Genomic DNA, 21702 nt, shown 5'->3' with positions numbered 1-21702 from the left:
TTGTCCTATACACAGATCAAAAAAAAAAAAAAAAAAAAAATCCAGCTTCACTTGTTTTCCTTCCTTTTCATTAAGCAAACAAGCATGGATCTGTAGGGGCTCACTAATAAAAGGCATTTTAAACCATTCAAAAGTTGAGTGAAATGAAACATTTCTTTGCATCTCTAAGAAAATATCCAACAATGTATTCTTTGTACTCACATATCCAAAATTCTGTGCTCCTCTTGGAACGCCAGCAACCAGTTCTGGGGGATAAAATTAACCATTGAGAGGGGGATTACATATATTTTAAAGCTATCCAACACATCAGTTAAAGACAGTGCCTTTTACAGGAGTAACCATCATGTGGGCAGCTGGAAGTGTGAAGTCACGGTTTTGTGTTTGCTTTTGCTTCTACTACAGACCATGGAAAACAGAACAAAAGTTGTACTGTGAGATTTACCAGTCTTCATCACTGGTCTCCATGTGCTTTTGCCTGTACAGCAAAAGCCTGGCTTCTCAGCTCTGTGTGTGATTTGTAGGCTAAACCTCTTACTCTGGCTTCTCCAGCTTTCACTGTGGCAACCTCTTTTTTTTTTTTTTTTAAGATTTTATTTATTTACCCGACAGAGATCACAAGTAGGCAGAGAGGCAGGCAGAGAGAGAGAGAGGAGGAAGCAGGCTCCCTGCTGAGCAGAGAGCCCCATGCGGGGCTTGATCCCAGGACCCTGAGATCACTACCCGAGCCAAAGGCAGAGTTTTCAGTCCACTGAGCCACCCAGGCACCCCTGTGGCAACGTCTTTTGTGTTAGTGTAAAAAGTAGAGCTTCTGTCACAATAACATGTTAAAACAATTCCAGTTACCTAAAGAAGTGCCATCATAAATGACATTAAGACCCCTTGGAAATGTTTGCTGGTAGCAGAATTAGTGGGTCACCTGGTAGTTAAGCATCCCCCAAAAGGGAAGCTTCATGAACAGAAATGGAAAAGGCAAACCTGGGGGAATGTGTCCATATAACTCATTGCACTATTATCTGGCTCTAGATTCAGAAGATAATGGTGTTATTCTCGGGCCTGCCATATACCTGGGATGTGTCACTGAACCCCATTTTTTCCAGTCACCTATAATTGGTGGGAGTTGGAATTGCTGATTATCAAAGATCTTTCAGTTCTTATTTCTACAAATCTAGAGCATCTTTTGATTTATTGGGGTTAAAAATTTAGTTTAATTTAAATAGGAAGGACCTGGAAGAGAATCACTTCCATTTGAATTTCCCTTCCCCTCCTCCTGCCCTGAAAGGTACAGCACAAGTTCTAGCATCAACTATATCTGGTGTGCAGTGTTCTAGAAGAGGTGGAGGATCATGCTGTTAGCATTAATAATCAAAGAAGGTTCATTTGGGGTTCTATGTTAGACTTTTCAGTAGTAATTCCATTCATTCAATAAATAAATATGTATAGGCAAATGGAGTATACAGTAGTGAGCAAAATGGACAAAATTCCCTACTTTCACAGAACTTATACTCTCGTTGGAAGAGACTGTCAATTTAAAAAGAAGAGTCAATGAAATGGCATATTTGAAGAGGATCAGTGTAGTGAGTGAGAGAAAACAAATAGTAAATTGCTACAGAGAATGCTGGAGGGGAGATGAGGAAGGACTTATAACTTCTACGGAACAACTGGCAGGAAAGGATATGGCAAGAAAGTGACATTAGAGCAAAGACTGAAGAAAGTGAGGCTATAAATATTATGGAGAAGTTGGAAAAGTATGTTCTAGTCAGAAAGAATGGCAAGTGCAAAGGTCCTGAGGTAGAAGTGTTTCTGGCGTATTCAAAGAGCAGTAAGGAGACCAGAGTGGCTGGAGGAGAGGAAATGAGATGTAAAGGGGTAGGAGATGAGGTCAAAGTAACTAGTAGCCTGATGAATGGAGTCTCTCAGGTCATTGTGAAGACTTGAATTTCAGACAGAATGAGTTGAAAAAATCACTGGATCAAAGAAGTTACACAATTTGACTTCTGTTTCTGAAGGACCACTTTGGTTGCTGAATTTAGAACAGACTACAGGAGGGCAAGGGTAAAAGCAGGGAGACTGGGTAGGAGTCTACTGCAATGGAGTTGGGGGACTTGCATCAGAGTAGAAGCTGTGCATAAAGTGAGAAGTGGTCAGATTCCAGTCATATTTTGAGAGTTTAGTTAGTAGGATTTGCTCATGACTTGAATATGGATGGGGTGTGAGAGAAAGAGTGCAGTCCAAGGCTGACTTCCAAGGTGTTCAGCTTGAGCAACTAGGAGCATGGCATTGTCCTAGAGATGATGGAGGGTAAGCCATGTTTCGGGGAGGAGGTCAGGCATTTGCTTATGAGCACAGTAAGTTTGAGACAGCTATTCAAATAGAGATGTTGAGTATTGAGTTTGAGGTTCTAGATCTTGGAACATGTAGAATTCAGTGTAATCTGGAGAAGTACCATGGACCTGTAATTCAGTATAAGCTGAAAAAATAAGTGAGATAGAATGAGATTACCAAAATTCAAAGAGGAAAGAAACAGTCCAAATATTTAACCCTGGGACACTTCAATGAGATGAGGGAAATTAAAGGGGAATCAATAAAATAGAAGGAGAAGGAACTGCCAGTACTGGATATTTGAATGAAGAAATGAGGAGGTAATGATGAAGTCTGTCAAATGCTCCTAATGGTTAAGGAAGATGAGCTGCACGGAGGCCTCTGTTTTCTTGACAGAAGCTGTTTCAGCTGAGCAGTGGCTTTAAGAGGAGCGGGGTAGTGGAACTGGTAGACAGAGATAGAGGCAGAGAAGAGTGACAGATCTTTTGAAGCAGAGACTAGGGGCTTGCTGGAGGGGGGAAGTGGAAAAAGAGATTTTGTTTTTAAGACGTGAAAAATAACAGTATGCTTGTATATTCATGGGAATGATTAAAAAAAAAAAGAAAAGAAAACCCTGATGATATGAGATAGAGAATTAGGAATGGCTGGAGTTCCTTCTTTGATTCATGAGAGGGAATGGAGCCTGGTGCAAACTGTAGAGGTTAACTTTACACAGGAGCATGGATTGCTCAACTACAGCAATTGGAGGGAAGGTGAAGCATGTCCTTGAAGAATAAACCAGGCTCAGAAAAACTAAGCTATCTGGACAGATTTCTGGGAAAGGTGGAAGAACTGGTAGCTAGCACACTGCTCAGTTTTCAATAATCTTTATTTAGTATGAATTAAATTGGCATGTAACAGCAAACCACCATCCAACATACTGGAGTTGACTGATTCCAGAAAAAGACCGACTATCCCATTTGAAATACATGACAACCACTACTAAGCATTCCATAAACATTCAGAATTCCATTTAGAAGACAACAACCCTCACACTCAGTAACATCGGGGTCTGCAGGCTCATATGGTTACGACACTAGGAGTTATTAAAAGTAAATGTTGGTTTAAAATGTTCGTAATTATTTAAAAATGATCAAGATGGGGAAATTGGAGTTTAAGGTGAGTTAGAACTATCACTCAAATATAAAGATACTCAGCTGGGAGGGAAAATAACTGACTCTTCTTAGATCCATTTCAGTAACTCATGATAAACCTTGTATGTATGGACCACATCTTCTTTATCCATTCGTCTGTTCAAGTGCATCTTGGCTCTTTCCACGTTTTGGCAATGGTGGCCATTGCTGCTATGAACATTGGGGTACCCATGGCCCTTTTTTTCACTGCATCTGTATCTTTGGGGTAAACTCCCTATTAATTTCCATGGGTCAGGACTAAATGCTGTACTGGGTGGGGAAACTTCCAAGAGTTTAATGTTGTTTAAAATCACTTGGCATATTTTACAGTTCTCTTTGCTTAATCACTGAGTGATTATAAGATTTGACTCTTCTAAGGTACTAGAAATTCAGTTCTATCCTGATGGTGCCTAATCCACGAGTTCTCTCTTCTTATAGCTAATATTTAAATGACCTTTGTTATGTATCAGGAATTATTCTACTGTTTCATGAACATATAGGATTAGTTTATTTAATCTCATAAGAATCCCATGATATAGATAATATTATCATCATCATCATTCCTTATCATTATCATCATCACCATCACCTTCATCATTACCAACAACCATCTTTTAGAAATTAAGACATAGAGGCACTGAGATTCAGGCAACTAGGTCACAGAGCTGGTAAGTGGCAAAGTCAGGGTTGAAACTCAAGTGGTCTGGGTCCAAAGTCCATGCTTTTAACTACTACAATAGATTGTCTTTTAATATCTTGAAGAAAAAAATAAATGGAAAGATAGGACCTTTAAAAATTAGCTCATATTTCAAGAAAAATGTTCTTTTAAAGGAAAAAAAAAACACCCTGCTTTCAAACCCTACCTCACTGCATAAAGTGTTTTATTCTCTGTGAATTTCTGCTTTGTGGGTCCTGTTGACGTGAAACAATTAAAAGAGCTCTGATGATTTCTAGGGATGGCCACATTTCATTTACTCTTAATGCTTTGTGAGTTCATTAAAACACATTAGTAAAAAGTAGTTAAGGTTTGTATGAAACAAGATGAAAATACTGATTGATTGATGATTGAGTCATTCAATAATCAATACCAGTCTTGTATGTGATAGGTATTCCTATGGACTGAATATTTGTGTCCCCCCCCCAAAATTTGTAGTATTGAAACCTAACCCCTAATGCGATGGTCTCAGGAGGCAGGGTTTCTGAAAGGTGATTAGGTCATGAGGGTTGGATTCATTTCATGTTTAGAACTTTATTCTAGTACTTACTACAATTTTTAACAATTATTTTATTTATTTATTTCACAGAGAACACAAGTAGGCAGAGAGACAGGCAGAGAGAGAGGGGGAAGCAGATGCCCCGCCAAGCAGAGAGACCAATATGGGGCTCGATCCCAGGACCCTAGAATCATGACCTGAGCCGAAGGCTTAGCCTTAACCCACTGAGCCACCTAGGCGCCCGCTACTACAATTTTTAATCAGGTATTTTGGGTTGTTCTTTAATGCCTATCAGGCCCACTAGGACCATAAACTCAGTTCAAGGACCATCTGTTCGCCTCTGTGTGTTCAGCACTTAACACAGAGCCTGGCGTAGAGTAGGTGCTCAAAAAATATTGGACAAATAAGTGAATGCTAAATGCCTTATGAGAGAGAAAAATGAGATGAGATGAGATAGGAGTTTACAGAAGGAAGTGAAAGAAGGATTTCTGGAGGAGACGACAATTGAAATTATACTAAAAAAAAAAAAAAAAAAAAGTAGCATTTGACCACTGGAAATTAGAGTGGCTTCAGACTCAGTGGATTGAAACCAGGGATGACAGTCTTCTCAAGATATAGAGGACAGAGGTGAGGGGCATATATGAGAATAGGGATTAATTCATTCCTTTATTTTGGGCTTGAGCATGTCCAAAGGGGAAAAGGAAATAACATGGAGATGTTGTTTTGGAGTCCAGTAGGGAGTTTAGTATGGATATGTCTAACATGAGATCCCAGAAATTAAATTAAATATGGGAAATGTTGATTTCTTAAATTTGATCTCTCACTAACAGCATAGCTTTTGTGTAGGCCATTTAATCACCCTATTTTTTTATGCGTAACATAGGATTACTGGACTTGTGTTTTGTTGCTTAACTACATTTTATAAAGATGGATATTCAGTCTTACGGAATTTCTTGAGACTTAAAAAGCTGTGCTGAAGTGTATTTTGTTTGTTTTTCTATAGATTGTTATCATATACATTCTGGGATTCCATTTTTATACATTTTGTGTAGTGAAGAAAATTACATTTATGAAGGGGCTTTTTAGGTCACCTTATCTTTCCTCGTGCTTTATAAATGCCTTACATTCAATAATGTCTCTCACCTTGCTCAGAGTCTCCAGTAAATTCCCCAGCAGCAACTGAATATCCTGTGTTAAAGAAAAGAAAAACCAATCACACTTGAAGGCTTTACAAATGAGCTATGTCTAGAAAAACAAAAGAATTACCATAGTACTGTTTGCTCAGAAATCTCAACAAATACTGTAACATAAAAGTTAAGGGTTCTGCAGAGGGAAAAATTAGTGATGCCAAGATAAGCAGTTCTGTACTAAATCCTGGAAGCGTAATCAATCTGCTTCTCCTGAGGCCTGGCAGCACAATTCTGATTCTGAAGGATGCTTCATAATCCACCTTAAAGTGTAAATGGGGGCCACCTCATTTTAAGGTTGCTGACTCATCAGGATCAGAGGTGATGCTCTGAAAGGTATCCTTTTTGCTCAGGTTTTGCTGCTGCTTATCATCAAGAAGGTCTGTTTCCTAATTTCTTTAAGGATGGTTTTCCACAAGTTGCACTTACCTCTAAAGTGAGGTGAGGTAAAAAAATATAACTATATTTTGCTTAATTTATCAAGCAATCAAAATGCCAAAATTGGGAAGCAACAGAGGTTCAATGAGGTCGTATGGTTTGCATATAATACATTTTGACAACATTCTAGCAACTAGAAGGTCTTTTGTTGTTGCTCTAAAAACTGGAAAGGACCGCTAGCATGTTGCCCCTATAGCGCTGGACAGCTCCACTAACTCATATTCTCTACAACTGGCAAAATATTTTATGTGCAACACACTATGATAGTTGGTGTTTGATTGCATAACCGCATACTACAGCCTAAATCAAAACACAAAAGCAACCATCAAAATCCCCCAGTAAGTAAGATACTGACTTTGGGGCTGAGGCCAGTGTTTTATTCTGTGAAGGATGTATGCACCTAAGTCTAATTTATTGACATTTTTAAAATAAAAGAATGGTTGTTGAATATGCAGAAAGAATCTGTTACAGAGTCTATAAAGTAGGCTGAATCTAAAGAAAAGACTTTTATAACATGGTTCGACAAAAATAAAGTCCATTCTAAGCTAGCAAGGAATGAAAATTCGCATAAGTTACAGAATAATATTAGATAAGTGAGGAATAAAATTTGCATCTACATTTAATATGTTTGCCTTTTGAGAACAACGAGTGGGTTGAGCAACAATTCTCACCAAGGTAACTATCATCATAGGAAGCTGGAGCCACGTCCGTCTGTTTTTCTCGAGCCAATTTCCTTAGAATATCCTTGAATGAGTAATCTGCAATGATATCGGCAATACTGGCAGTGATCACCTGACCTGTGTTCAAACAAATGAATACATTAGCTGAATGAATGCAAGAGGCAGGCCCTCCTTGGGCAGAATCTGAGTAACATATCCTCCCCTGAAAATAATCATGGAATTGCTTGCATTTTTGATGATGAATTTTCCCACCTGCCAAACTGCAAGGTAAAGCTGGTTACAGCTGGATAGAACTTTCTATTCTGACAGAAGAACCAAAGATCAACTACATAATTTTATCTGTCTTCCCAATGCCTTCGCAATACATACGCCATCTCCAAGTGGGAAAAATATCTGAATAAAGACACCTGTTGGCAAACTTTATGGATTAAATTTTTTTAAAGATTTTATTTATTTATTTGACAGACAGAGATCACAAGTAGACAGACAGGCAGGCAGAGAGAAAGGAGGAAGCGGGCTCCCTACTCGATCCCAGGACCCTGAGATCATGACCTGAGCCAAAGGCAGAGGTTTAGCCCACTGAGCCACCCAGGAGCCCCTGGATTAAATTTTTAATCTGGAACATCGTGGCTAGAAGAAACATCATCTAATTCTGAGATCACCTAGCCAAAATATGACTTTTTATAGGTGGAGAAACTGAGGCCCAGAGAGCATGAGTGGTTTCCCTCAAGTCATGTGGTTTTGCTTTCAGGGTATTTGTCATTACAACCAAGGTCTTCTTTGGCATTCTAAGAAAATTTTTTGTGTTCTCACAAAATGCAGATTAAATCTAAATCACTTAATTAATAGATTGTGAAATCTATCAGTTATGTAAGAGAGGGAATTACATAACCTTTGAGCCCTTTATTTGTTATGCTAAAATTTTAATGCTAAAATGTATACATAGAGAATAAATTAGGACAATGGGAGGCTATGAGGTCCAGTGAAACCCAGAATTTTAGAAAAAAAAAAAGAAAGAAAAAGAAAAAGGAATCCATGGCTGCCAACAATGATATGCTAAGAACTGGCTAATATCTCCCAAATAAAGTCACTATTAAAAGTCTTGAAATACGATCATATTGGGGTGGTCAAATAACCAGAAGATGGCCAGCAATTTTCCACCACAATTTCCATGCATTCCTATATTTATAATGGACATCTAAGGGACAAGTGTGATCTCATGCTTTTTGGGAGAAAACTGGAGAAAGGATTTCAAGAAACCAATATTTAATATTAATATTAGTTTGAAAGCCAAATTATTCTTTGGGAATTTAGTGGTAATTCACAGTCTTTCTGTTTGAAGTCCAAAAGGAATAAAATTATCAAATCTGACCATAAATATTTCCCAGTGACTGTGCCTGAAATGACTGTGAACAATTTGCCAATTTTCTCTGGTTTAAATCTAAATACCCCCTTCTCACCTCCCACGTACACACTGCCTTTGTCTGTTTCCTTTAGCTGCTTCAATATACATTATAATCTTAAGCCTAAATAAAATTTGACATTACCTATCACAGACAATGCTTCTAAATCTCCTTGGTATGGTTACTTTTCAGCAAATCATCAATATCTGACATTTTAACTTTAAGGAAAGGAAAAAAGTATCTAATCAAGTGAATTAGATTGATTATCTAGTCAAGTGAATTAGAAGAAAATCTTTTTAAACACATAATCTTTACTTTATAACCATCTGCTGCATAAAATACAGTTTTTCAATTTACAAAATAATTTTTAAGACTGAAATGTTAATTATTTGATGTTCATAGTTGTATTTATATATATGAATGAAGCTTAACAGTAATTTCACACACAATTTTATCATAAACCCATCTCCCAGATCTCTTCCATTGGTTTTTTAAAAAAAAGTTTTTTATTAATTTACTTTTTATTTTAATTCCAGTATAGTTGACACCCAGTGTTATATTAGTTTCAGGTGTACAACGTAGTGATACAATAATTCTATTCATTACTCAGTGCTTGTCAAAAGAAATGTACTCTTAATCCCTTTCACATATTTCACTCATCCCTTGCCCCCCCTTCTCCCTTCTGATAACCATCATTTTGTTCTCTATAGTCAGGGTCTGTGTTTTGATTTTTCTCTTTTTTAAATTTGTTCATTTGTTTTGTTTCTTAAATTCCACATATGAATTAAATAATAGAATTTGTCTTTCTATGATTCACTTATTTCACTGAGTAATATACTCTCTAGATCCACCCATGGAGGGGCAAATGGCAAGATTTCATTCTTGTTTATGGCTGAGTAGTATTCCATTGTTATATACCACTTCTTTATCCATTCATCTCTTGATGCACAGCTGGCCTGCTTCCATAATTAGGGTGTTGTAAGGAATGCTGAAATAAACATGGGGGTGCATGTACCTTTCTGATTTAGTGTTTTTGTATTCTTTGTGTAAATACCCAGAAGTGAAATTTTGGGATCATTTGGTAATTCTATTTTTAATTTTTAATTTTCAGAGGAAGCCTTCACAGTGGCCACACCAGTTTGCATTCCCACCAAAAGTACATCAGGACTCCCTTTTCTCTACATCCTTGCCAACATTTGTTGCTTCTTCTGTTGTGATTATAGCCATTCTGCTAGGTGGGAGGTGATATCTCATTGTGGTTTTGATTTTCATTTCCCTGATGATTAGTGACACTGAGCATCTTTTCATGCGTCTCTTAGCATCTGTGTGTCTTTGGAGAAATGTCTGTTCAACTTTTCTGACCACTTTTAATTGGAATATCTATTTTTTGGTGTTGAGTTGTGGAAGTTCTTTATATATTTTAGATACTTATTCTTTATTGGGTTTATCATTTGCAAATATCTTTTCCCATTCAGTAGGTTGTTTTCCAGTTTTGTTAATTGCTTCCTTTGCCATGCAGAAGACTTTTATTTTGAAATAGTCCCAATACCTTATTTTTGGTTTTGTTTCCCTTGCCTCAGGAGACATACCTAGAAAATGTTGCCATGGCCAATGTCAGAGAAATGACTGCCTGAGCTCTCTTCTAGGATTTTATGGTTTCAGGTCTCACATTTAGGTCCATGATCCATTTTTAGTATATTTTTGTGTATAGTGTCAAAAGTCCTCCAATTTCATTCTTTGGCATGTAATTGTTTAGTTTTCTCAATACCATTTTTTTTAATTAAGAATTTATTTATTTGACAGAGAAAGATCACAAGTAGGCAGAGAGGCAGGCAGAGAGAGAGCGAGAGGAGGAGGAAGCAGGCTCCCCGTGGAGCAGAGAGCCCAATGTGGGACTTGATCCCAGGACCCTGAGATCATGACCTGAGCCAAAGGCAGTGGCTTAGCCCACTGAGCCACCCAGGCACCCTCAATACCATTTTTTGAAGACACCTTTTCTCATTGGATATTGTTGCCTCCTTTGTTGAAGATTAATGGAGCGTATAATCATGAGTATATTTCTGGGCTCTCCATTCTGTTCCATTGGCCTGTGTGTCTATTTTTGTGCCCATACTACACTGTTTTGATTTCTACAGTTTTGTAGTGTAACTTGAAATCTGGAATTGTGATACCTCCATTTTGCTTTTCTTTTTCAAGATTGCTATGGCTAATCAGGGCCGTTTGTGGTTCCGTACAAATTTTAGGATTGTTTGTCCTAGTTCTGTGAATATATCCTATTGATATGTTATTTTTTGCCATTTTAATAACTTATGCAACTTGGTGTGCACCTCCTTCCATTGATTTTACTGGGGACTCCCTGTACCTCCTGGATCTGGATTTCTGTTTCCTTCCCCAGATTTGGAAAGTTTTCAGCTATTATTTCTTCAGATAAATTTTCTGCCCCCTTTTCTTTCTCTTCTGGGACCCCTCTAATGTGAAAGTGATTATGCTGGATGGTGTCACTGAATTCCTGAAGTCTTTTCATTTTGCATTACTTTTTCCCCCTCACTTGTCAGCTTGGTTTCTTTCCATTGCTCTGTCCTCCAAGTCACTGATCTGTTCCTCTGCTTCCTCTAGTCTATTATTTATTTCATTTCATGCATTTTTAATGTGATTTATTGTTCTTCATCTCTGATTGGTTCCTTTTTATGTTTTCTATCTTTTTGATAAGGGTCATTGGTGTCCTCCACTCGTTCCTCAAGTTCCATGTGTCTCTTTATCATTACTACTTTAAAGGTCTTTTTTTTTTTTTTTAGGATTTTATTTATATATTGACAGAGAGATCACAAGTAGGCAGAAAAGCAGGCAGAGGGGTGGGGGGATGCAGGCTCCCTGCTGAGCAGAGAGCCCCATATGGGGCTTGATCCCGGGATGCCAAGATCACGACCCAAGCTGAAGGCAAAGGCTTAACCACTGAGCCACCCAGGTGCCCCGTATCATTACTACTTTAAATTCTCCATTGGGCATATTATTTATCTCCATTTTGCTTAGGTCTCGTACTGTGCTATTTGTCCCATTCTTCCATTTGGGACATAATCCTCTGTCTCCTCATTTCATCCAAATCTCTGTGTCTGTTTGTGTGTACTAGGAAAGTCAGCTACATCTCCTGCTCTTGAAAGGAGTGGCCTTGTGAAACAAAGAAGCTCAACACAGCAGTGTCACCGGTTCATGAGAAGCTGGCACTTCAGAAGTGTCTCCTATGTGTGTCGTATGTGCCCTGTTGCTGTGGCTGAGCTACTTTTCCTTCAGTCCAGGCATCCACAGTAACTCTCTTTGCCTGTTGTGGGCAGGGTTTGGTCCCTCTGCTGTTAGTGGGCCAATCTGGGGCCGCCTTGGGCTTGAGTGGAGTCAGACCAGGCATCTGCCAGAGATGCAGCATCACTGAACTCCCCCCATGTTGTTGCCTGAGAAACTCTCACTGGTGGGCACAGCAGTGTCTGTCCCCCACAGCAGGTGTCTGCCCACTTCTGGGGCCACAGTCTGACAGGTGCGTGTGGTTACCTTTTCCTCTCCCCAGGCCAGGAGCCACTGTGGAGTGCTGCTGGCCCTTGTCAAGTCTGCTGGCACACTGCCAGGCTGGTGGCACCACTTTGGATGTCTTCTGGTCAAGAGTGTTAAAGGAATGGATCCTCAAAGTGCACGGGGGCAGGAGGCAAAGCATTAATAGGTGTTTTGCTGGTCTGTGGGAGGGGGACCTACAGCAGCTGCGACTGAGGCTGGTCTGGCTGGAGGCAGACAGGTTGACGGAAGTGCAAAGGGTGGGCTGACGGTGTTAGCAAGTTCTGTAGTGAGTGTTAGCAGCACCACCACGCTACAAGGTGGTGTGTTTATGCTGGGGGTCTTGGGAGGAAATGGCACCTGTCCGCTCCTTTCTTTCTGGAGAAGTTCCCCAATTGTCTCTGCTCCATCAGCGCACACTCTGAGTTTAGTAGCCAACTCTCCTTCCTGTGGATCCCAGTTACTTTACAAACCACAGCTTCTATGCTGTATCTCCCCAGGGGCTGTTTATTGTGCTATCTCTTTAGAGAGGGACTCAGTTTCCTCTTGCCTGGTTCGTTCTCTCAGAGTCAAGTTCATTGATTTGGAAAGTTCCAGGTTTTAAGTCCCATTGGTTATAAGAACCCATGAAAGGCAGTCCCTCTGGTTTTCAAAGCCAGTATCATAGGGATTTGTCATCCCCCTGAGGAATCCCTGACATGATAGCCTATTCCCCTCCTTCTCTGGCCCTGCAGTGTCCTTCCCTCCCAAGGACAGCCCGGGGGTCTGGTTAGCTCTCTACCACATCTCCGCCCTACCTCCCTTCTTCAGTATGGTCTCTTCTCTACAGTTAGTTGTAGAATTTGTTCTGCCAATCTTGGGGCTGTTTTCTGGGCTATTGACACTGATGGGAGTGTTTTCTAGTTGTATCTGTGGGACAAGGGGAGCTTAGGGTCCTCCTACTCCAGCATCTTTTTCAGACTCCCAATATTTATACTCTTCCATTGGCTTTTTAATATGATCTGGTGTCTACCATTTTAAAAGAAAAACTTCACTCAACTATTCACCTCTCTCATAGCCTACTCTATCTTTATCCTCAATGTTACAGCCAAAATTCAGCGAATATTCTCCATCACTTCTCTGTAGGCATCCCACCCACACCCATGGCTTTACTTGTTACCAATACACAAGTGATGGAGGTTTGTATTTTAGCCTAGATGTCTTCTCAGACCTGAAGCCCGTATATCTAAACACTAATGTGAAAAGCCTTGTGTATCTCAAACATTTTCATATTCAACAAAACCAAAAGCAAACTCATAGTCTTCCCTCTCCATTCCACTCCAAACCTGTTCTCATCTCAGTGAACGGGACCCACGTATACCCACACAAATGCAAAAGTCAGAAAGTTAAGCTGGGCATCCTCCCCTCCCTCCCCTCCCTACCCTCACCCTCACATACCCAACCCATTGGCTAGGTGGCCTGTTTTCCTTCCAAAGCATCTCTCTAATTTCTCCTCCTATTCAATCTGTACTATTAACTTTTCTAAGTAGCAAGTGTCTTTAACTAAACCTTATAGTTAGTTTACCTTATAAACTTATAACAGACTTATCACTTTATAATGGCTTTGGGGATACCTCACTTTGGCCAACTCTAATCCATTTTCCACATAGCGGCCAGAATGATCGTTTCAAAACACAGATCTGATCATAGCACTCCATGCTTAAAACTCTCCAACCATTTCCCATTATTCTCAAGACAAGCAACAATGTAGCTACGGCCATCTATTTAAACTCCTGCAATCTACCAGGGACTTCTTATTATTTTCAGGATAAAGACAAAGTTGCTTATATTGGCCTGCAAGCTCTTCATGGCCAAGGGTCCTGCTCCATACCTCTCAGCAGCTCCTCCCCAATCTCCTGACTCTGGTCACCCTGGCTTCCCTTCCTCTCACCTGACTGTTCAGTTTCAGATCATAGAACCTTCCCATATAGTCCCTTCTCTCTTTGCTAGTTACCTCCTAGCAAAGTTCAGATCTCCCTTCAGGGTTGCTTGCTTTCAAGTTAGTTGACCTTAGGGTAGCTGCTGGCCTATGTAACACCTTTCTAAGAATTAGGAGGCATCGGCCTGTACAGGCTGATGCCGTCCTGCACCTAGCTCAAGGCTCCCTAAGCAGAGCACAGGTTGTAATTTCAGTCACAGAGGACAAAACATCTGCAAGGGCCGTCCTGGGAGAAGCTTTCTCCACTCTTAACGGCTCCATCATGACATGCCTGCCCTTCACGGCAAGGACCATGTGCAGAGTGTCTCGTACTTGGCACGAGTGCTGGACGAATGCCCCCACCTTCCCCCACGTATAAACCTTGTGAGGGTAGGAACAATGTCTGTCTTTACTCATCACCATATCCCCAGCATCTGGCACAAACCCTGGCACAGCCTCTATAAATACTTGGTGAATTAATGAATTAAGCTGCAGCAGTATCTTAAAATATCATTTATATAACAATGTTCAAGGGGAAATGATAGCTCAATCATTTGGGCAATTATGAACATGGATAAAACAAATGAATATAATAAAAGGTTAACATTGGATTGTTCCTTGTACCTCATCTCTATGTTAGTAACAACAAATGGGCATTTCTTCTCTGCGAGTGGGACGTACCTTGCCAATAAAAGCTTCCTGGTCCTCCTACTATGAGGTCTCCATTCTACAAAACAGAAACAGCAACGATTAGAAAAGGAAAACAGACTTTTTTAAAAAAATTAACATATAACATATTATTTGTTTCAGGGGTACAGGTCTGTGATTCGTCTGTCTTACACAATTCACAGCACTCACCATATCACTATGCTCGGTGATGTCCATCACCCAGCCACCCCATCCCTCCAGACTTTTTTTTTTTTTTTAAGTAATAAATCATTGTGAATAGGCATTGCTCTAACAATTTGTTATACATAAAAAAGCAATTTTTAAATGAGGCCCTTCTATCGGAGGCATGCAGCTCATTTTATTTCCTATTCTTGCTTTCCACTATTTAGTGTGTTAACCTATTAAATAATTTTCATTGGACTCCATTAGCTAAGTTGAATTATCTCCCTTGAGGATATATAAATTCAGTGCTCTGGCCCTGCCTCAGATAAGCAAAATATATACAAGTTTAATGCTGTGTAATTTAGCAGACATGATCTTTTGAGCTTTTGCCACAAAAAGAAAATTTGGGTTCTATTTATCTCAAGGCAACAATAATGCTTATTTTATCCATACATCTCTATCCAGCCCCCTTGCTCCCTCTCAGGAGAGAAAGTAAAAACTCCAGATTGGCAAATACAAATTTTTCCTTCTCTTTAAAACCCCATCTTCCAAGCTCTCCAACCTTAACTTTCAGTGGAAGGGAAAAAGGACAATGATAAAAAAGGCAATGAACTTGGTATGCGAAATAATTTTTTCTATACTATTTCCATAACGATGAAATCCTTGTCCCCTCTTGTCTTACTAGGCATCTCTGTTTTTAATTTTGTGAAAGGATGTGTGAATTTTGACACTAATGTTAAATCTCATCAGTGAATTATAGCTATGAGATAAAGCGATTTATTGATTCTTGTGATTTTTTTTTTTTTTTGGAAGCACATTTCTCTCACGAAGTTTTAGAAATTTTTTCATTTAAAATGACTATCACACACACAAAAATAAAATGACTATCACAAGAGATGGGAAGAAAGACTGTTGCTTTTCCTCAGATATATTTCTGTGCTATTTTAATAGTTTGTCATCTGCATAGATTAATGAAAATAAAGAGCAACCAAAAATATTTGAAGAAGTTGCCCAAACAGGCCAGATATATACCTTAAAGGTTCATTTAGTGGTGGTGGTTTATGGGGGGTGGGGATGAGAGTGAGAGACAGAAGGAACCCCCCCCAAAAAAAGAACCCACAAAAACAAACAAACAAACAAAACACACAACCAAACAAACAGAGAAAACAAATATTAGAAGCTACAAGACCAAAGGCATTCACCTTATAAAAATCCAGACTAAATCCTGCTTGGCAGTAACCCTGGCCTTCTGGATCAGCATTACCTAGAGTGATCAAAATAAAGGAATGTTATAACATCATCATTTCCAAGATATATTTTAATAACCAATTCAGGATATTCTGCTGTTTTCTCTATATACTTCTAAATTTAAAATGACCAATATGTGTTTTGTATTTTAAAAAATTCAATCTGAGTGAGTTCTGAAATATATTTCCAGTTATTTTCTTGTCCTAAATGTCATTGATATTCTGTAGTAAGATCACTAGGAATAACGTCCCTTGGAGCCATGATATTTGGGTTTTACAACTCATGTTTGTTTGAAGAAATAAACTCTCCTCCTCTCAGCTATGTTCTGCATTGCCCAAGTGGTGGTAGTGTTTTTCCAAGCTGCCTGTGTGTTCCGTAGGAAGCCACACATGTCATTCCTAAGGAAATCCCTTGAGAAAAAGAGAGGTAAACATGGGTACCTGGGCAGATGCTTTCTGCTGAGGACGCCAAAAGGATTCCAATTTTAATGATTATCAAAAGGAAATTCATTTGAAATTATTCTTTTTTTTTAAGATTTTATTTATTTATTTAACAGACAGAGATCACAAGTAGGCAGAGAGGCAGGCAGAGAGAGAGGAGGAAGCAGGCTCCCCGCTGAGCAGAGAGCCCGATGTGGGGCTCGATCCCAGGACCCTGAGATTATGACCTGAGCTGAAGGCAGAGGCTTTAAACCACTGAGCCACGCAGGTGCCCCTGAAATTATTCTATTAGCATGAGTTAGGTACATTTGGAAATTGTATTTTTGGTCACAACAAATTACGTGGGTGCATTGGAATATCAGTGTTCTCAAAAGAGAAAGCCCTCTAGTAATGGCTTATTTTGCACTCTATCCAATATAATTCACTAACTGAATGTCCAATAGGTCTTTATCATACTGTTTTTAAGATTATGGGCAGATCAACCAGTGGATTCACAGGACATTGTTAGAAAGTTTCTAGGACATTAGGATCAGGAATTTAGTACTGTCTACAGCTTTTAAAATTTTATTTTATCTTATTTATTATTTGACACAGAGGGAGAGAGAGAGGCAGAGCATAAGCAGGGGGAGCAGGAGTGGGAGAAGCAGACTCCCGGCTAAGCAGGGAGCCTGATGCAGGGCTCAATCCCAGGACCCTGGGATCATGACCTGAGCTGAAAGCAGACACTTAACCCACTGAGCCACCCAGGTGCCCCCAGTCTACAACTTCTAAAGTGCTTAGCATAAAATCAAAATGTAGTTCAGTTGAGGAGGCATCTCAATCATTATGTAGCTTGGTATGAACATGCAAATAATTACTCCTTTTTTTATCAAGGATATTCCTGAATGGAAACTAAAATAAGAGCAGGAAAGGAAGTGGACCTCATAGGAAAAATATATAGACTAGGTGTGCCTGTTTCAGAAGATTTTTGATAGATCTGGCCTTTCTAGCTTTTTATAGAAGGTCTTCTGTTTTTTTCTTTCCGTGGTTAGTCCTTGGATAATTTTAGCATTGTCATCATCCATTCTTCTCCAGATGCTCCCTGTATATTATAATACACTGTTCTATCGAATACACACTATTTTTTTTATAATACCTGTTTTTAATTCTAACGTCCATTAATATCTTGTGGGGTTTTTTTTAAAGCTAAAGTTTTTTTCCCCCAGCTTTATTCAGGTATACTTAATATACAAAAAAACCTGTATATTTTAGTATGTGCATTTTGATGAATTTGGACATAGGCATACATCCATGAAACCATCATCAAAATCAAAGTAACAAGGATTTCTATCACCTACAAAAAAATTCTTGTGTCCCCTTGTTTGTTTTTTTGGGTAAAAATATTTTAACATGAGATTTACCCTCTGTAATTTTTAAGTGCACAACATCTTACACTGTATTTTTATGAAATTTCTTCCATATTTTAAACTATATTTTATGGTTCATAGTTCTAATGCTACAAAGTTCCCTAAAGTTTCATCTGTATAACTTCTGATGTCTGGGTACCAATTTTCTGGAAGTTCATGTGTGTAAATATTTCTATATGAATACCTGATATATGATTCTATAAACATATATGTGTAATCTTGAGTATATTTGAAAATATATTAACCTCTTTAGAAATCCATTTCAAAAGCAAGTCTTTCTTTCATTTTTAATATTGTAAATTATTCAAAAAGGAAGAAATATGACCATTTTGGGAAATTATTTCTTCAAAACAGGAAACTGAAAAAATTAAGAGAAAACACTCATTTCTTTATGAAACTCATGGAGAAATAACCAACTCCAAATGTTTATTTGAAGCAGTGTTTAGAAGAGAATGTGAGGTGATTTTTTTTTTTTGTAGAGTTGTCATTCATGAGACCTAAAAGAATCTATCTTCCTGGAACTTTGGAGCATCTGTAAACCTTACAATTATGTCCCAGAATGAACTGAGGAATCCAGGGAATCGTGCTGGTCACTCACTACTGTTTGTTGGAAGACCGCATGTAAATAATCCTCCCCTGAATTATGAATGATCCTGAGAGCTGTAGGCCTGTCATGAATATGAATGGGCAGATTAGTTCCCATATTACTTAACCGACCAGTGGGGTATGTTTGTGGTATGGAATGAACATGAGAGAGTTCTTTAAATTCTCTTTTGAAAATAATATTGCTGATGTTCCTTCTGTGATATTGCCATATGCTCCTGAACAAGCTGGCTTTGTGTTAATGAACTGTGAACTCCCAGGGGAAGGACAGGAAGTCCGCTCCTTGAGTGAATTTAAGGAGGAAGAAGTATTTGTAGTAAGAGAGTGACCACGAGGAATATGAAAACTATAGCTGTGTACTAGAGTTGAAAGAATTTTTGGCGATTTATTTAGCTATTCTGCAATTCCACATAACCTCCATATTTACCTTCGTCAAGTTGTTCTTTTATTTAGGAAAATAAACAGTAAGTAAATTGGCATCATCATGTGCCCGTGTCACTCAAGACATAGGATGGCTACAATTATTATTTTCAGAGAAAGGCTCAGATTCATATCTAAGTGCCACGTGCTTTGTTTTGACTTGAGTGCAGAACAAGAGGCAGTGACAAGTTATATAAACAATTACTCCCCATGCTGGTTGAAGAGTATGATAGATCCCCAAGGCAAGAAGATTGTGAAAATGAAAGACGGACTCATCATTGCAGCTTTATAGTTTACTGTGCTAGGGAAGCCTTTGTAGCAAAGTCATGAAAATGTGATATGAACAGGACTGGTGAAACACATTCTGTGTTAAATCTCAGCTCAACTATTAGTTTTCTAAGTAAATCCAGGACTTTATTTCTCTCTCTTCCTGACTTTTTAGCGTAATAGAAATGGCCTCACACTGAACCAAGGAACACAGCACCGTGAGTGGGACATGACTCAAAATATGCCTTTGTTGGCTGTTGCCTGTGCCTGGGAAGTTTCCTCTTGCCCTCTCCAACAGCCATTTGCCTATAGAGCCCTTCCTGTGGTCCGGTCTTGAAAAGCTCCTCTCCTTACCCAGGCAGGCCATGTCACTCCCAACTCGCTTGCCTTATTGTATTTTTTCTTTACAGCACTTTTCGCTATCTGATGTTTTATTTATTCTTTAAAAAACATTATTTTCATTGATATATAATAGACATATAACATATTATTATTTCAAGGTATATAACATCATGATTTGCTGTATGTATATACTACAAAATGATCACTACAGTAAGTCTAGTTAACACCCATCACTATAGATCATTATAAATTTTTTCCTCATAATGAGAACTTTTAAGATCCCCTCTCTTAGCAACTTTCAAATATACAATACAGTATTTTTTTTAAGATTTTATTTATTTATTTGACACAGAGAGAGATCACAAGTAGGCAGAGAGGCAGGCAGAGAGAGGGGGGAAGCAGGCTCCCTGATGTGGGGCTCGATCCTAGGACCCGAGACCATGACCTGAGCTGAAGGCAGAGGCTTTAACCCACTGAGTCACCCAGGAGCCCCTACAGTATAGTATTCTTAATTATAGTTATCCTGCTGGACTTTACAGCTCTTTCACGTCTTTGTCTTATAACTGGACATTTGTACCCTTTGACTACCTTCACCACTTTGACCCATCTCCCCACCCCTCACCTTGAGCAACGACCAATTTGTTCTCTGTATCTATGAGTTTGGAGTTTTTTTGGGGGGGGGGTTTCTTTTGTTAGGTTTTGTATATAAGTGGTATTTTTCTTTGGTATTTGTCTTTCTCTGGCTGACTTATTTCACTTAGCATAATGCCTTCAAGGTCCATCCATGTTGTCACAAATGGCAGAATTTCCTTTTTCTTATGGTTAAATAACATTCCATTGTACATAATGTACAATGTCTTCATTACCCATTTGTCCACTGAATGTGCCTAGATTGTTTCCATGTCTTGCCTGATCTGTGCAATGTTGCTGTGACCAGGGAGGGGCAGATATCTTTTTCAGATACTGATTTCATTTCCTTTGGATCTATACCCAGATGTAGAACTGTTGGATCTGAACACTTACATGTTTGTTGTCTGTTTCCCCCAGTAGGATGTAAGTTTCTCAAAGTTTAGGTTTTATTTTCTCTTGTTCTGTGCTTTATGCCCCAAACATAGAATAATTAGTGTTCACTGTGTTGAACAGATACATAACCGAGTCTCATTATCAACAAGGAACCTCTGTTTTAAAGCTGCTTAAAATAAAACCTTAATTTCACAGATTATTCATTCAGTGACATTTGTCATAATGTGAGGAAGTGGCTAATTTATTTCAATATTTTTAAACAGAAGTCATAATCTTCTCTTTGCCAAAATCCTCCCCCAAAACCATCTGAGTTAGCTATTTCACTGTGATCTTCAGATTATATTTCAGCGGTTTCTTTATTAACCCTCTGATATCACTGGTCCATTAACTTCATTGTTTTATTTCTGATATGTGTTCATTACTGTGCCAAAATTAATCATGAATCTAAAAAAACAGCCACACAAAATGGTGAAATTTTACTCACAGTTTTGGAAATCTAATTTGGGATTAGGTTGTTAAAAAATCAATTCCCTGAAGTCAGTTACCAGAATGTTCCTTCTAATGACATTTCTTTCCTCAGTGTGGTTTTGCAAACTATCAAGAATACGAATGAAAAATCCATTGGTTGCTTTCCGATGAATCCCGATGATGGACATAACAAATAGAAAACTGGAAGAATTCACAAAAGGGACTGAGTACATCAACCAATTGGAAATGCTGTCCCAAGTCCATGGGTGCTCCCCCAAGAAATGATTAAATAGCAGTGCCCCAAAGATGGCGCTCACAGGCTTGCTTCTGTGGATGCTTCGCTGGAAGACCTCTAGAGTGGGCAGATGAAACTTACACTCTAAGTCTTACACTCTAAGTTTACAGTCTTTTTAAAAAATGGAGATTAAACACCTAAAGGAGAGACATGTATCATGCAGATAACGGAGCACACAACTGCCAAAGAAAGCAACAGCCGTCAAGAACACAGGCTGTGGGATGCCTGGGACGTTCAGTCGGTTAAGCATCCAACTCTTGATTTTGGCTCAGGCCATGATCTCAAGGTTGTGAGATCAAGCCCCATGATGGGCTCTGTGCAGGGTGTGGAGTCTGCCTAAGGTTCTCTCTGCCTCTACCTCTGCCCTCCCTTCCACTCGTGTTCTCTCTTCCTCTGAAGAAGAAGAAGAAGAAGAAGAAGAAGAAGAAGAAGAAGAAGAAGAAGAAGAAGAA

General features: G+C 39.0%; 1 protein-coding gene across 1 annotated transcript in view; it reads right to left on the bottom strand.

Moving 5' to 3' along the window:
- Window positions 1-21702, bottom strand: part of ITGA8 (integrin subunit alpha 8) — a 181535-nt gene that overhangs the window by 135010 nt on the left and 24823 nt on the right. Inside the window, exons 5-9 of the mRNA XM_059404254.1 lie at window positions 15941-16002; window positions 14589-14634; window positions 7002-7127; window positions 5849-5893; window positions 202-245 (exon numbers count right to left, since the gene is read on the bottom strand). Coding sequence (XP_059260237.1) covers window positions 202-245; window positions 5849-5893; window positions 7002-7127; window positions 14589-14634; window positions 15941-16002 — 323 coding nt within the window. The remainder of the gene's footprint in view (window positions 1-201; window positions 246-5848; window positions 5894-7001; window positions 7128-14588; window positions 14635-15940; window positions 16003-21702) is intronic.

Source organism: Mustela nigripes, chromosome 6 (genome assembly GCF_022355385.1).
Source record: "Mustela nigripes isolate SB6536 chromosome 6, MUSNIG.SB6536, whole genome shotgun sequence".
NCBI classification, from domain to species: domain Eukaryota; kingdom Metazoa; phylum Chordata; class Mammalia; order Carnivora; family Mustelidae; genus Mustela; species Mustela nigripes.
Note: the sequence above shows the minus strand (reverse complement) of the source record. Positions and strands in the feature narration are given on the sequence as shown.